The following is a 15,985-nucleotide window of genomic DNA, read 5'->3' on the forward strand; positions in this document are numbered from 1 at the left end:
TGATGTAATGACACGACGTTGTTTGGCTTGTTTGTGCTGCAGAGAAAGACGTTGAGAGATCACAGGTTTCAATTCCTCCTGTTTGAGGAGAAGAATATTTGTGTGTCGTCTATTGTGCGGAGGATCAATGTGTGTTTCTGATTCTTATTGAACTGTAAAGCTCCATCTTACAGCAGCTTTGACTATATTCGATTGTTTTGCACGATGTTGAGGTTTCAGACTCTGTTAACTGAGCCGTGCATGTACGTAGTGCTTTCATGACTGTTGATGTGTACTTGTGAATGTTTCTACTCCAGAGAGTGGGGGAGTTTAGTTTTTTACTGTCGGGATCTATTTTTTGTTTCATTTAGAATTGATTATTCCTCTTAGTTTTTTTAATTGTTTTATTGTTGTTCTTTTATCAGTTTTTTACTGCATTGCTGAGTGTGATCTGTTTTTCGATGATTTATCTTTCCAATTATATAATTTTTTTGTGAAGCACATTGCAACTCTGGTTTTGAAAGGTGCATTATAATTAATGTTTATTATCATTACTTTTATTTTTATTATCCAAAATATATTAAGCTTCCATTTAAGGAGAGGATACTATTTATATAGAAATATGACATCTCTATGTTTAATATTAAGGCTGTTTATGGAACTACTACTCATCCAATCAACACATTTTATTTAAACAGTTTCTAAACCAAACACTATGGGGCAGCAAACGCAGAAATACATCAGTGCACTAGTTTGGAGAAATGCAGTGATGTTGACCATCTGCAGGATTTTTCTGTCACTGCATCAAAGTCGACTGTGACTGTTCAAACGTTACTGTCACATATTTCATGACCATCACAAGTAATGAATTCCAGCGATGGTCACGTCACAGGAAATAGACAGATTATCTAATCTATTTAACATTAGATTCACTTTCACTGTTTCCTTTGCACAAATCCTCCTCATTCGCTAAACGATTCCTCTTCACATTCACTTGCATGTCTTCCACGAGCAGTTTCATTTATCTACTGGCCTTTTCCTAACATTCAACCTCTGTCGCTTGCACTTCTCGGACTGGAGAGATATTTTGGGCCACTGCTGCAGCTGGTTGAGAATTAGAATCACAAGACGAGCCAGTGGGAAAAAAACAAACAAGAAAAACATTGTGTAAGAAAAATGAACTTCCTCTTTAAAGTGTGACGGTGTTCTTGTCCGTTTCAACACGACTGCACTTTCTTCTTGTGGCTTAATATCCTGCTGATATTCTGCAACAAGGTAGATGGTTTATATGATGTAATGACACGACGTTGTTTGGCTTGTTTGTGCTGCAGAGAAAGACGTTGAGAGATCACAGGTTTGAATTCCTCCTGTTTGAGGAGAAGAATATTTGTGTGTCGTCTATTGTGCGGAGGATCAATGTGTGTTTCTGATTCTTATTGAACTGTAAAGCTCCATCTTACAGCAGCTTTGACTATATTCGATTGTTTTGCAGGATGTTGAGGTTTCAGACTCTGTTAACTGAGCCGTGCATGTACGTAGTGCTTTCATGACTGTTGATGTGTACTTGTGAATGTTTCTACTCCAGAGAGTGGGGAGTTTAGTTTTTTACTGTCGGGATCTATTTTTTGTTTCATTTAGAATTGATTATTCCTCTTAGTTTTTTTAATTGTTTTATTGTTGTTCTTTTATCAGTTTTTTACTGCATTGCTGAGTGTGATCTGTTTTCCGATGATTTATCTTTCCAATTTTATAATTTTTTTGTGAAGCACATTGCAACTCTGGTTTTGAAAGGTGCATTATAATTAATGTTTATTATCATTACTTTTATTTTTATTATCCAAAATATATTAAGCTTGCATTTAAGGAGAGGATAATATTTATATAGAAATATGACATCTCTATGTTTAATATTAAGGCTGTTTATGGAACTACTACTCATCCAATCAACACATTTTATTTAAACAGTTTCTAGAGAGTGGGGGAGTTTAGTTTTTTACTGTCGGGATGGGAAATAAAATTCACTCTTCGATAGAAGATGCCAAATTACTAAAAACTTTAAAGTGTATTTTTGGCGCTTGGGCCAAATCATGACATTTTTGTCTAGAATCCTGGTTATCTGCTCATCTGTTAATGGTCCTTCACAAATTCCCAGTAAAGTGACGTTTGAAGTGATGTTTTTGGGAAAAACCATAAACCCTCGGAATTTAAAGCCTGTAACAAAATAATATTTTGGCAATTTTACTGGGAAAAAAAATAATTTAATCAATTATATAAAAGTATATTGATGAGTCGAATAATCACATCTCTACTAAAACTCATATAGGGGGCATGATTGTGATCGCTCACATAAAGTGATCAGTTTTACTTTCTTCCTTCGCAGGATGCACATTTTGCATGTGGTGTTGCTTTTGGCCTTTCTGGTCCTCGGCCACTCTTCACCTGCTGTAGACAAGATGTGGGAGGAGTGGAAAGTCAATAATCGCAGGGTTTATGACAACGAGGTGGGACTTTTCTTTATCGATATACACACATAACAACTCCCACTGGTAGACTAGTAGTTCACACAGTCAGTGCTGATGTTTCAGATGGAGAACAGCTTCAGGAGAGCGGTGTGGGAGAAGAACATGAACCTGGTGCTGAAACACAACCAGGAGGCTTCAGAAGGAAAACACAGCTACACTTTGGGACTGAACCACCTGTCGGACATGGTACGATTCTGCTCCAACACAAACACCGATGTTTTGACAAGAGGAACTTTAGACTTCTCGGTTTTGGATCATGACAGAAAGACGTGTGTTAATGTGGATAATTCATAGATTTACAGATAATAAGCTTATTATTGTCTGGATTCACACAGATACAGTTCTTATTATTAGCAAAACTATGTAGAAGGTGTGTGTTGTATTACAGATGATTTATAATAATCAAGTAAGTGTTAAATGACAAGTGCAGCACCTTTCTTGTGCTCTGTATTAATGTGGGTGTGAGGTGTTGAAATTCAGTGATGAACGTAGGTAAAATCTGATCAAAACCTAACTCTAATATTTTGTTTTGTTTGAGCTACAAATTAAATATCTGCACAGAGTAAAATCTAATACTATCGTACTTTGATTTATCTATTTTTCACTTTTTTTCTTGTACAACTTTGTGTAGTTAACTGTCTATTTTTGCTCTGTTCATCTACTTACTTAACAACAGTGAACTGAATAACTGCTTCAATACTAGAAGGGATCTCAGTGGAGCACAAACCTCCACCGAGGCCCAACAGTCTGTTTGAATCCTGAATCTGTGTCTAAATTGAACGGGTTAGTTTCTTGACCTTCGTCTCAAACATCCACCAAGTTTCATGGAAATCTGTTTTGCAGTTTTTGCGTAATCCTGCTGAAACAAACAAATCAAACAGCCGGGTGGAAACATAACTTCCGTGGTGGAGGTAATAATCCGAGTTTACTGGCTGCAGTACTGTGCACATCCTACGACTCACATGGCTTTATGGTAACAGCTTAGGATCCAACAGTTATATAACTAAGGAAAACTAATAATCCATAACTTCATATATTCAATATACAGGAATTTGCAGCCAAACAATGGTCAAATAACAGAACCAGAGTTTGTTCAGGACAGAAATGTGTGTGTGAGACCTCTGGTGGACACAAACTTCATGACAAACATTTAGCCAGAAGACACAATTCTCCTCACATTGTATCACCACACTGACTCATGAGCTAAAGTGAATCCATTGACCTTCACTGGTACAAGACAGAGCAACACTGTTAATCTGCATTTAAACCTGCACCATGTGGGCTTAATTTAAAGGCTTGATTTAAAGCTCAACCTATAGAACAGCTCTAATCTGACTTTATACAATCTGATTAAATTAATCCAGAAGAGGCTGCTGGGCCAATCTGGACAATCAGTAGCGTTATATGACCTACAGATCATGAGGTGAGGCAATGAAGTTACATAAATTCATATAAAAAGTCAAATATTTATATATATATTTACTATAGGTCTGCATTTTTGCATTTTTGCAGATTGCAACTGACAGTTGTGCCGACAGTGTGTGAACGACGTGTTGTAGAAAAAGCGCTGTGTATAGTAACGCTGAATGAATTTGTGTTTGAATGGGTGGATGTGACTTGTACTGTGAAGCACTTAGAGAGGTCGATGAGAAGTGCTGTAAAAATACAGTAAATACATTTAACCTGCTGATACACAATATTCCAAGAAAACAATGGGTCCAGACTTAAGTAGAGATATATATTACATTTCTGTATTATTTCCTTTCAAGTGTTTTACAGTCCTTTTTCTGTTAAGACAACCGAGGAGATCAACGAGAGGCTGAACGGTGCGAGGCCGGAGGAGGTGGCAGCAACATACTGATGAGGACGTGTGGTGGCATTTAAGGCTAAATATCACTCACAGCTTAAACATACAAACATCAACTGTGTAGGATTTTGCTTGTATGTGTTGATGGGTTAATAAATAATCAAAATTGCATTTTGGTCTATTTTTCTGTTTCATTTAGAATTGATTATTCCTCTTAGTTTTTGTTATTGTTTTATTGTTGTTCTTATATCTGTTTTTTTACTGCATTGCTGAGTGTGATCTGGCTTTTCTATGATTTGTCTTTCCAATTATATAATTTTTTTGTGAACCACCTTACAACTCTGGTTTTGAAAGGTTCCATAGAAATAAATGTTAATTATCATTACTATTATTTTTATTACGCAAAATATATTAAGCTTCCATTTAAGGAGAGGAGAAGGACAAGACAAACATTTTCATGACTCATATTTAATAGTGTTTTAAAAGTGTCATATTTCACATAAATCTTTTCATATTTATTTCTGCTCCAAATGTGGCCTCATCAAACATTTTTGTTTAATTTCAGGCTTTTTCAATATGTTATATTTTACTCAAACACGTAAAATAAAATAAAACCTCAGAAAAAAATTGATTTAAGATAAAACATTTAAATTTTATATTTCAGGTATATGCTCAAATCTAGAGGAACTGAGTGTGTACAAATAGTAAAAACTTTAAACAGATTAAATTATATTGAATAAAAATAACAATAATAGTATTTACTACTCATCCAATCAACTAATTTTATTTAAACAGTTTCTAAACCAAACACTAGGGGGCAGCAAACGCAGAAATACATCAGTGCACTAGTTTGGAGAAATGCAGGGATGTTGACCATCTGCAGGATTTTTCTGTCACTGCATCAAAGTCGACTGTGACTGTTCAAACGTTACCGTCACATATTTCATGACCATCACAAGTAATGAATTCCAGCGATGGTCACGTCACAGGAAATACGTAAACAGTTGATTTATTCTCATGTGGAAACAAGAGTCTGAGGCAGCAGACAAACTGTAAGTCCCCCGTTTTCAGGTTTGTCCTGATATTTGAATGGACCCTGTGTATTACAGTCTGACTGCTGCTGATGAAAGAAGCTGGAGTGATGGAGGCTGACTGCTACTGAACTCCTCCGGGATCACAACGGTTGAATTGCAGTCACTTGCTGTGGCTTTACAGCTGAAGCTCAATAACTCAAATTATGTCACACAAAAAAACAACACAAAATTGCAGCAATTTTCAAGTAAAGAAGGAGGAAAATCAAGTACTGTGACTCACCGTCTCTTCACTGTGGAGGGCTTCTCGTTGTGATGGCTCCAGTTTCACAGTTTTGTAGTTAAAAGAAAAACCACCAGAGTCTGTTTGCAGTACGTCACTTTTCCCTGCCTCAGAAAAACATCCAGATGAAACCTGCAACGTGAGAGAAACACACGCACGGTGAGAAAAACGCCTCATCCTCCCATTGTGATATTTTCCAACTGGAGGCGCTGTGATGCTGCAGTTCAGTTCCCCTGTTGCTCTGCTGTCCTCATGGCAACAACAACAATCTGGCTCTGGACGCGCAAGTGCATGCTGGGGGATTATATGCACTAGCTGCTGGACAGATAATGAGTGAGGTGAACGTTCAGTATTTAAATCAAACCAAAATGTAGTGGACACAAGGTCTGAGGCTACAGTTATATCATTGATCAGTGATTAGTAAATTAACATTACTCAAGCACTTTTCTATACAAGCTGAGATGTGTATATTATGTACATATTCTGTATTATTTTTATTTTATTTTTTATTAAATTGCCTTTTTCACTTTTATTCTCTTGTCTATCTCGTACTGACTCTGCTGCTGTAACAAGTGGATTTCCCCAGTGAGGGATCAATAAAGTTTCATCTTATCTTATCATTAGTCAATAATTATATTTCTGCAGATCCAATATAAAAACTAAACAACAACAGGTTAAATACAAGTTTGGGGTCACAGACCAACAAAGCACTGAGATCAGGGGGGGAGACACAACACATGGTATCTCTATCATTATATTCATGGAATTACCACATATTTACTATTGATGAATATATATTTTAAAAACTGTATCAGTGAAAGAAACAGTCCTCTTTCCATGTATGAATCTTTTTCAGTTACCTTATTAACAGCTATTATCAGCTGCTTCTTTTTTTAAATGTGTCTCACAGTAAATCTATGTGGAGTTTCAGTGAGAAGATGTGGGTGTTAACATCTCTTATGAATTCAACATGTGCTGACATTTCTGGAATCATCCCAGGTCTGTAAAAGACTTGAATAATTTGCCTCATGAACAGAACAGGTGTAAATTAAACTGTGAATCTTGATGTTTTGTCTGCTCACAACACAGACATGGCTTAAAATAAGATAAACAAAATTAGCCTGCCAGCATCTATTAAACTCACAATCGAGTATATTATTATTATTATTTATTTCTTAAATCTGCACAAGAAAAAATTTGTAAAAATGATATGTTGTGGTTTTATGGTGGTTTACGTTGCCTGACAACTTGGCAGTGGCAGAAAAACAATGATCCAGGCCAGGAAATCAAGCACATGCAGTGGATCAAAACAAATAAAGTCAATAAAGGGCTTCAAAACTGACTGAACTCACATCACAGCCTCTGTCTGAAAAGGATATTATCAGCATCATCAGCACTAAATGTGTCTTGTGGTTTTCTCATTTCTCACTTTAACCAAGTGAAATGTCAAAGTGCTTGACTGTGAGTGAGAAAACAAGAGACAGATCATCTCAACTATTTAACATTAGATTCACTTTCACTGTTTCCTTTGCACAAATCCTCCTCATTTGCTAAACGATTCCTCTTCACATTCACTTGCATGTCTTCCACGAGCAGTTTCATTTATCTACTGGCCTTTTCCTAACATTCAACCTCTGTCGCTTGCACTTCTCGGACTGGAGAGATATTTTGGGCCACTGCTGCAGCTGGTTGAGAATTAGAATCACAAGACGAGCCAGTGGGAAAAAAACAAACAAGAAAAACACTGTGTAAGAAAAATGAACTTCCTCTTTAAAGTTTGAAGGTGTTCTTGTCTGTTTTAACACGACTGCACTTTCTTCTTGTGGCTAAATATCCTGCTGATTATTCTGCAACAAGGTAGACGGTTTATTTGATGTAATAACACGACGTTGTTTGGCTTGTTTGTGCTGCAGAGAAAGACGTTGAGAGATCACAGGTTTGAATTCCTCCTGTTTGAGGAGAAGAATATTTGTGTGTCGTCTATTGTGCGGAGGATCAATGTGTGTTTCTGATTCTTATTTAACTGTAAAGCTCCATCTTACAGCAGCTTTGACTATATTCGATTGTTTTGCACGATGTTGAGGTTTCAGACTCGGTTAGCTGAGCCGAGCATGTACGTAGTGCTTTCATGACTGTTGATGTGTACTTGTGAATGTTTCTACTCTAGAGAGTGGGGAGTTTAGTTTTTACTGTCGGGATGGGAAATAAAATTCACTCTTCGATAGAAGATGCCAAATTACTAAAAACTAAAAGTGTATTTTTGGCGCTTGGTCCAAATCATGACATTTTTGTCTAGAATCCTGGTTATCTGCTCATCTGTTAATGGTCCTTCACAAATTCCCAGTAAAGTGACGTTTGAAGTGATGTTTTTTGAGAAAAACCATAAACCCTCGGAATTTAAAGCCTGTAACAAAATTATATTTTGTCAATTTTCCTTCGCAGGATGCACATTTTGCATGTGGTGTTGCTTTTGGCCTTTCTGGTCCTTGGCCACTCTTCACCTGCTGTAGATAACACGTGGGAGGAGTGGAAAGTCAATAATCGCAGGGTTTATGACAACGAGGTGGGACTTTTCTTTATCGATATACACACATAACAACTCCCACTGGTAGACTAGTAGTTCACACAGTCAGTGCTGATGTTTCAGACGGAGAACAGCTTCAGGAGAGCGGTGTGGGAGAAGAACATGAACCTGGTGCTGAAACACAACCAGGAGGCTTCAGAAGGAAAACACAGCTTCACTTTGGGACTGAACCACCTGTCGGACATGGTACGATTCTGCTCCAACACAAACACCGATGTTTTGACAAGAGGAACTTTCAACTTCTTAGTTTTGGATCATGACAGAAAGACGTGTGTTAATGTGGATAATTCTTAGATTTACAGATAATGAGCTTATTATTGTCTGGATTCACATAGATACAGTTCTTATTATTAGCAAAACTATGTAGAAGGTGTGTGTTGTATTACAGATGATTTATAATAATCAAGTAAGTGTTAAATGACAAGTGCAGCACCTTTCTTGTGCTCTGTATTAATGTGGGTGTGAGGTGTTGAAATTCAGTGATGAACGTAGGTAAAATCTGATCAAAACCTAACTCTAATATTTTGTTTTGTTTGAGCTACAAATTAAATATCTGCACAGAGTAAAATCTAATACTATCGTACTTTGATTTATCTATTTATCTATTTTTCACTTTTTGTCTTGTACAACTTTGTGTAGTTAACTGTCTATTTTTTGCTCTGTTCATCTACTTACTTAACAACAGTGAACTGAATAACTGCTTCAATACTAGAAGGGATCTCAGTGGAGCAAAAACCTCCACCGAGGCCCAACAGTCTGTTTGAATCCTGAATCTGTGTCTAAATTGAACGGGTTAGTTTCTTGGCCTTCGTCCCAAACATCCACCAAATTTCATGGAAATCTGTTTTGCAGTTTTTGCATAATCCTGCTGAAACAAACAAATCAAACAGCCGGGTGGAAACATAACTTCCGTGGTGGAGGTAATAATCCGAGTTTACTGGCTGCAGTACTGTGCACATCCTACGACTCACATGGCTTTATGGTAACAGCTTAGGATCCAACAGTTATATAACTAAGGAAAACTAATAATCCATAACTTCATATATTCAATATAAAGGAATTTGCAGCCAAACAATGGTCAAATAACAGAACCAGAGTTTGTTCAGGACAGAAATGTGTGTGTGAGACCTCTGGTGGATACAAACTTCATGACAAACATTTAGCCAGAAGACACAATTCTCCTCACACTGTATCACCACACTGACTCATAAGCTAAAGTGAATCCATTGACCTTCACTGGTACAAGGCAGAGCAACACTGTTAATCTGCATTTAAACCTGCACCATGTGGGCTTAATTTAAAGGCTTGATTTAAAGCTCAACCTATAGAACAGCTCTAATCTGACTTTATACAATCTGATTAAATTAATCCAGAAGAGGCTGCTGGGCCAATCTGGACAATCAGTAGCGTTATATGACCTACAGATCATGAGGGGAGGCAATGAAGTTACATAAATTCATATAAAAAGTCAAATATTTATATATATTATTATATATTCGATCCCCGGTTTCACCAGTCTGCATTCCGAAGTGCATTGAAACCGCAGATTGCAACTGACAGTTGTGCCGACAGTGTGTGAACGACGTGTTGTAGAAAAAGCGCTGTGTATAGTAACGCTGAATGAATTTGTGTTTGAATGGGTGGATGTGACTTGTACTGTGAAGCACTTAGAGAGGTCGATGAGAAGTGCTGTAAAAATACAGTAAATACATTTAACCTGCTGATACACAATATTCCAAGAAAACAATGGGTCCAGACTTAAGTAGAGATATATATTACATTTCTGTATTATTTCCTTTCTAGTGTTTTACAGTCCTTTTTCTGTTAAGACAACCGAGGAGATCAACGAGAGGCTGAACGGTGCGAGGCCGGAGGAGGTGGATCTTCTCAGAAACGAGACATTCAAGAGAGCGAGCGGCTCAGTGGCGCCTCCGAGTGTTGACTGGAGGAAGTCGGGCCTGGTCAGTCCTGTGCAGAACCAAGTAAGAAATCAGCTGAGCACAATCTGATGAAGAACCTACGATGAGAAACGTGGTCATTATGTTTTCCTCTCTTCAAAAGGGCTTATGTGGGTCGTGCTGGGCCTTCAGCTCTATGGGGGCTCTCGAGGGGCAGATAGCGAAGCGAACCGGCGCCCTCGTCCCCCTGAGTCCACAGAACCTGCTGGACTGCAGCACCACCGACGGTAACCATGGCTGCAGAGGAGGATACCTCTCCAAAGCCTTCAACTACGTCATCCGCAACGGGGGCGTCGACTCCGAGATATCTTACCCCTACGAACACCAGGTTTTCCTCAGAAAACACCAGGGCCACATTTTATTTCCTCCTGAAATGCTGGATTTTTAGTTTTTGTTAGTTTTTTTGTTTTCTGGCAGTATTTTTCAAATGTTTGATCATTTTTTACACAATGGGAATAACACTTATAACCAGTTGTTATTTTTTAGAGCTGCAAATCTGTTTTGATGTGTAAAGTGAATAATAATCCACTGTACATAATGTAGTTGCATAATGTGTGTAATTTACTGTGTAATATTGTGATGTTATATATGTTTAACTCTATATTCATAAAATTTCTGATTTCATTCGTCTCATTTCTCTTTGTAGAACGGGAAATGTCGTTACTCTGAGAAAGGAAAAGCTGGATTCTGCTCTAATTTTCACGTCCTTCCACAAAGAGACGAGCGCGCTCTGCAGGAAGTGACAGCATCAGTGGGACCTGTCTCTGTGGCTGTGAACGCCATGTTGCCGTCGTTCCACCTGTACAGAGGAGGTGAGGCTGGTTCTCATCTGAGAAAACTAAAACCCTTTATTTGTAGTGAAGTAAATTGGTCACTGAACATGAGGTTTCTGTGCAAATATATAACGATTATATAACATGTATAGTTATTTCAAATTGACATTTAGCTTTTTTAAAAACATTTGATGTTTTCATTTATCCTATGTTGATTCCAGATTTGCGGAAGTATCCACTATATTAGGCAATCTGTCAAATGAGGAGTATGATTGGTACTTGTAAAATACAAATACTCTCAATATTTCTGTTTGATAAATGGAATAGACCATGTAGGGAGACTTCCAGTGCCTTGTTATGACACAAAACCCAGGAAGCTCAATCGAGTCACTCAAGCATGACGTTTCTGACTTAGAGGAACTATAACAAAACGCGCAAGTGTTTTTTTCCCAGAGTTTTTGGGTTGGTAGACATGCCAGATACCCACATTAACCTGTAGAAGCACTAACAAAGTGGAATTTGCATGCTATGTCCCCTTTAAGGTCCTCTATCTATAGATAGATGTATTTTAAGTTAGGAGGATTTGGGTTATTTTAACAAGGCCTCTGTTAGTTTAGTTTGGCAAATCAAATATAATGTCTTTGCACTGGAAGTTATCAGAACAACAGTAAGTTTACAGTTTATGAACTCATCTCTTACATTTACATCCTTAGTAAATAACTTCTGAGGCTTCAGTCAATCTTCAAACTTCAAGAGGGTTTGTGACACTTGATCATTTTCTCATCTACAGCGTCATGTTACTAAACTTATGAACCTTTCAGGTTTATACAACGTCCCGAACTGCAACCCGAGGTCTATAAATCACGCCGTCCTGGTTGTGGGCTACGGCACCGACAACGGACAAGACTACTGGCTGGTGAAAAACAGGTGACTGCTGCCTCTTATGACTGGATAGTTGATAAAGAAATATGTGACTCCACGTGTATGATCAATGTTGAATCCGACTCTTTTCTTATGGTTTCAGTTGGGGAACTGGATGGGGAGAGCAAGGCTTCATCCGAATGGCGAGGAACAAGAATAACCTCTGCGGCATCGCCAGCTTTGCAATTTATCCAACTCTGTGAAAACATCACCGGAATCATCTCTCAGAAGATTTTTTTTCAGAGACAAGATGTTTTTTTCTCTTTAAATTGCTGGTGCTGTCCTGAACGTTAAATAATAAAGAAAATATCACAAAAAAAGCAAAATTCACAAAATTATGGTTTCTGCCATGGTGGCCTTTCTCACAGATGATTTTAATTCTTGGATGATAATCAAGAAAAAACTTGCTTTGTACTCTTTTGTATATCTCATAAGTTTTAAGTGTATTTTTGATTTTATGTGTTTTTTAAATTACAATGTACATGATGTCAAATGTACCAAATTGATTAAATAACCCTCTTGATATTAAAGAAAAGATAAAAAGATCGAAATTGTTTTTGTATTTGTTGCATTTAATTTCATGTTTGATTGTTGTAAAACTTCAGACTCATATTGAATCAATTGAGAACAGAAAATTCCCACAGGGTGTAATTCATCTACTGAAACAAATAGAGGAGGAGGAGGAGGAGGAGGAGCTGTGTTGTACTATTAATAGCAGTGTCACCAGCAGTGGCACTAGTATTATTATTAGAGGTAGCAGTTAAATGTACCAGTAGTATTTCTGTAAAGCTGTAGAAGCCTCCATGAAGAGCTAGAGAGTGTAACCTCCACACACTCATAGATATCAGTCCTCTAAAGATTCCAGATTTCTTCATAAAGATCTCTGCATTGTCCCTTGAGAAATTAAAATTAACAAAATAACACCCTATCTCGTAATGTTAATGAAAGTAAAAAACACTTTTAATTAAATCAATTCAGTAGTTTTGGCATAATCCTGCTGACAAACATAACAGCCTTGGTTGAGGTGATAATGATAAGAATAGTAAAAACATTACAACGGGCTGATAAATGTAAAGAAGCAATCAACAGCTTCATTTCACCTTAGAAGCTGGTGAAGACAATGGAGCCAAAAGAGAGTGAACGTTGAACTCGGATTCACCAGGAGGCCACAAATACAACTTTCTCCACATGAACACTTGAACACATGAACACATGAACTGATGAACACACACAAACACACACGGACACACAAGCCCCTCAGTGATTTCCAGGTTAATGAGTTGCAGGTGCAGTGAGTGGGAGGATGATAAATAGAGACTCTCTTGGATTCACTTTGAATTTTCCCAAGCTCACCTGCTCAGGTAAGTTTTATCGTCTCTGTCATTCAAGTGCGAAAATGCTGCTTTTAGTTTTTAAACCATTTTAATTGAATTATGGCCTAGTGTCAGATTTATGGAGCCAAACATTGATTGTAAAGTTGTATAAGCAAACTGAAAATCTTTGGGATATTTTGCTTAGTTTTGCTTACCTCTCCGACTGCCATGCATGGATCAATATCTTTAGCATCAACTTCACTAATGCATTGATTTTGAGTTCTAAATGCTGGTTGTTATCACCTGGAGGCATTGGAGCCTTGCTGCAGATGTCCTATCAAACAAGCATGACACAGGACTGCGGTCTGTTACAAACATTTTGACAAATTATTCCTTTCCCAGATCAGAAAATGTTTCGGAGCCTGCTCCTCACCGTCCTGTGTGGATTTGCAGCGGCCAACATTGATTCACAACTCGATGGACACTGGGAGCTATGGAAAGAGATCCATAAAAAAGTGTATTCTCAACAGGTGATTGTCACTTATGTATATATTCTTTTGTTGGGTCAGTGACTTTTGTTGTGAAGGTCTTGATTAGCCAACAAATCCAGATTTGGTCGAGGTTTTATCTGGTTAAATAAGTCAAGTCTAAAGTTGTGACTATTTTTATTATTTCTAATTCCAAGGCTTGTCTCTGTCATGTGGAGAACTATTCATGTAGAACACATTTTTATGCTCTGGGTTCCAGATTGAAGAGTTGGGTCGCAGGCGGGTTTGGGAACAGAACCTGGAAATGATTAACGTCCATAACCTGGAGGCATCTCTGGGTTTGCACACCTACGAGCTGGCGATGAATCACTTGGGAGACCTGGTAACTAGACCACAGTTGGTTTTACGAAACGCAGATTGATTTACGTGGCTGATTTTTATTAATTATTTTTAACGGTTTTGGGCTCATACATTTTTGCAAGTGCCTGGGAAAAATCACAAATGTTTGTCTGAATGCTGACAAAGGTGCAAAAATAACTTACCGGTGTTATGTTGTAGACCAGTAAGGAGATCACAGAAACACTAACCGGCACCGTAGTGCCCTCTGACCTGGAGAGGGACTCCGCCGACTTCATCGTGGTCAGTGCTTCTATGCCGAAATCCCTGGACTGGAGGGAAAAAGGCCTTGTGACGGGGGTGAAAATGCAGGTAAGATCCTAGTAGGTTCTAACATTTAAAAAATAATCTTGCATCCACATTTCATTCATTGACAACTTTACCCATTCCCAGGGTTCCTGTGGTTCTTGCTGGGCCTTCAGTGCAGTCGGCGCTCTGGAAGGGCAACTCAAGAAGTCCACAGGTGTCCTGATGTCCCTCAGTCCTCAGAATCTGGTGGACTGCTCCGTGAAATATGGCAACCAAGGGTGCAACGGTGGCTTCATGACCAATGCCTTCCAGTACGTCATTAAAAACCAGGGCATTGATTCTGAAGCAGCCTACCCCTATGTCGGCAGAGTGAGTCCAATGGTCCGCCAATGTCCGATTTCTCAGATACTGTGGTTAAACTTGTGGGAGTAATTCCTCTTCACGTGTCTTTCCTTTCAGCGAGGTGGGTGCAGGTATGTCCTAAATGGTCGAGCTGCTAACTGCTCCAGCTTTGTGTTGCTACCAGAGGGGAATGAGATTCAGCTACAAGCAGCTTTGGCTGAAATCGGCCCCGTCTCTGTTGCTATTGATGCTTCCAGGTCGAAATTTGTCTTCTACCGTCACGGTGAGGTTATGTCTGTTTGTTTAATCTACAAAAGAAGCAAGTTATTGCCCTTGTTTCAAACTGAGCTGCTTCCTGTGCTTTTGTGTGAACTACCAGGTGTGTACATTGACCACAGATGCTCTCGCAATGTGAACCACGGGGTGCTGGCTGTGGGCTACGGCAGTGAGGGAGGACATGACTACTGGCTGGTTAAAAACAGGTCTCAAGTGTTTTTCTGGTGTAATTTTAGGACATTTGTAAGTTTCCATGTTGTCTTGACTTTTGTTTTGAAATGTTTCAGTTGGGGTGTGAACTACGGAGAGGAAGGCTACATCAAGATGGCTCGGAACAGACACAACCAGTGTGGCATCGCTCGCTACGCTTGCTACCCCGTCATGTGACCAGCAGAGGGCCAAACTGTTTCTTTTATGCAACTTAAAAGCTGAAAATAAATAAAATTTCTATAAGTGTCAACATCTGCAATGACTCCTTGTCAAAGAAGACTTTTGAGGGGAAACTACTGGCCACCGCTTTTATGTCACAAATACATATTCAAACTGACTGTTTAGGAGCAAAGCACATGATTAGAATTGGTTTGACGCAGCATGTATATTTTGGCAGATGTGATTTTATTCATTATCATCAAAAAAGACAAACTGAGAACCAGCTACTGCAAATAAAGAGCATGGAAACGAGTTAACAAGTGGGCAGAGAGAACTGAATGGATGAATAGAGCTCACGGAATTTGAGTTCATTTGACGAGGGGGTTGGGAACATCTTCAGTAGTGAACTTCTCCTCCTGGACTGGCTTTCAGTCAAGTTCATAGCTCCAAGATCCAAAGAATTTGAATTCTATTAAGCTGCATCAAATTTCACACTCCTAAATGTGTTAATTTTTTTTTTTTTAATCTAGATCCATGAATGCTCAATGTTTAACAGCTAAAAATGTTTTCTGACATCAGCCCAGTAGTTTTTGCGCAATTGGAAACAGACTGGGATGAAAACTTAACCTCCTCGGTGCAGTTGGTAAAAGAAGGGCACAGATTGCATCACAAGAAAACTATAGAGTAAGAATAG

At 38.4% G+C, this 15,985-nt stretch overlaps 3 protein-coding genes across 8 annotated transcripts; all 3 read left to right on the plus strand.

Annotated features, from left to right (window-relative positions):
• Positions 1 to 4,479, plus strand: LOC124855047 (procathepsin L-like). 4 transcript variants are annotated; one of them, XM_047344324.1, is made up of 4 exons: positions 1 to 65; positions 2,360 to 2,480; positions 2,565 to 2,687; positions 4,297 to 4,479. In XM_047344324.1, exons 2-4 carry the CDS (start codon positions 2,361 to 2,363, stop codon positions 4,360 to 4,362), a joined length of 309 nt encoding a protein of 102 aa, XP_047200280.1. In that variant the 5' UTR covers positions 1 to 65; position 2,360; the 3' UTR covers positions 4,363 to 4,479. The 4 variants fall into 4 exon arrangements, with proteins under 4 accessions (XP_047200280.1, XP_047200281.1, XP_047200279.1 ...); XM_047344325.1 differs by lacking the exon at positions 1 to 65 and adding an exon at positions 1,137 to 1,254; XM_047344323.1 differs by lacking the exon at positions 1 to 65 and adding an exon at positions 1,181 to 1,333.
• A 2,690-nt stretch (positions 4,480 to 7,169) lies between these two features.
• On the plus strand, positions 7,170 to 12,405 carry LOC124855046 (procathepsin L-like). 3 transcript variants are annotated; one of them, XM_047344320.1, is made up of 8 exons: positions 7,170 to 7,370; positions 8,065 to 8,185; positions 8,270 to 8,392; positions 10,036 to 10,188; positions 10,268 to 10,492; positions 10,811 to 10,976; positions 11,759 to 11,864; positions 11,962 to 12,405. In XM_047344320.1, the coding sequence occupies exons 2-8, from the start codon at positions 8,066 to 8,068 to the stop codon at positions 12,059 to 12,061; spliced, it is 993 nt and encodes a 330-aa protein (XP_047200276.1). In that variant the 5' UTR covers positions 7,170 to 7,370; position 8,065; the 3' UTR covers positions 12,062 to 12,405. The 3 variants fall into 3 exon arrangements, with proteins under 3 accessions (XP_047200276.1, XP_047200275.1, XP_047200274.1); XM_047344319.1 differs by having other exon boundaries at positions 7,355 to 7,479; XM_047344318.1 differs by lacking the exon at positions 7,170 to 7,370 and adding an exon at positions 7,471 to 7,558.
• A 711-nt stretch (positions 12,406 to 13,116) lies between these two features.
• Positions 13,117 to 15,382, plus strand: LOC118125133 (cathepsin S-like). Its single transcript, XM_035183503.2, has 8 exons — positions 13,117 to 13,219; positions 13,574 to 13,701; positions 13,919 to 14,041; positions 14,218 to 14,367; positions 14,449 to 14,673; positions 14,764 to 14,929; positions 15,026 to 15,128; positions 15,210 to 15,382. Exons 1-8 carry the CDS (start codon positions 13,162 to 13,164, stop codon positions 15,307 to 15,309), a joined length of 1,053 nt encoding a protein of 350 aa, XP_035039394.2. The 5' UTR covers positions 13,117 to 13,161; the 3' UTR covers positions 15,310 to 15,382.
• Positions 15,383 to 15,985: the final 603 nt, after the last annotated feature.

The sequence above is a fragment of the Hippoglossus stenolepis genome, chromosome 17 (genome assembly GCF_022539355.2).
Source record: "Hippoglossus stenolepis isolate QCI-W04-F060 chromosome 17, HSTE1.2, whole genome shotgun sequence".
Classification (NCBI taxonomy): Eukaryota; Metazoa; Chordata; class Actinopteri; order Pleuronectiformes; family Pleuronectidae; genus Hippoglossus; species Hippoglossus stenolepis.

Bases quoted from the DNA above. Each gene is read 5' to 3' on its own strand.
- LOC124855047 (XM_047344322.1), top strand. From the start codon at position 1,473: ATGTTGAGGTTTCAGACTCTGTTAACTGAGCCGTGCAT. The intron at 2,481-2,564 runs GTGGGACTTTTC...CTGATGTTTCAG, and splicing joins GCAGGGTTTATGACAACGAG to ATGGAGAACAGCTTCAGGAG. The intron at 2,688-4,296 runs GTACGATTCTGC...TTTTCTGTTAAG, and splicing joins TGAACCACCTGTCGGACATG to ACAACCGAGGAGATCAACGA.
- LOC124855046 (XM_047344320.1), top strand. From the start codon at position 8,066: ATGCACATTTTGCATGTGGTGTTGCTTTTGGCCTTTCTGGTCCTTGGC. The intron at 8,393-10,035 runs GTACGATTCTGC...TTTTCTGTTAAG, and splicing joins TGAACCACCTGTCGGACATG to ACAACCGAGGAGATCAACGA. The intron at 10,977-11,758 runs GTGAGGCTGGTT...TGAACCTTTCAG, and splicing joins GTTCCACCTGTACAGAGGAG to GTTTATACAACGTCCCGAAC.
- LOC118125133 (XM_035183503.2), top strand. From the start codon at position 13,162: ATGATAAATAGAGACTCTCTTGGATTCACTTTGAATTTTCCCAAGCTC. The intron at 13,220-13,573 runs GTAAGTTTTATC...TTCCTTTCCCAG, and splicing joins TCCCAAGCTCACCTGCTCAG to ATCAGAAAATGTTTCGGAGC. The intron at 14,674-14,763 runs GTGAGTCCAATG...CTTTCCTTTCAG, and splicing joins CCTACCCCTATGTCGGCAGA to CGAGGTGGGTGCAGGTATGT.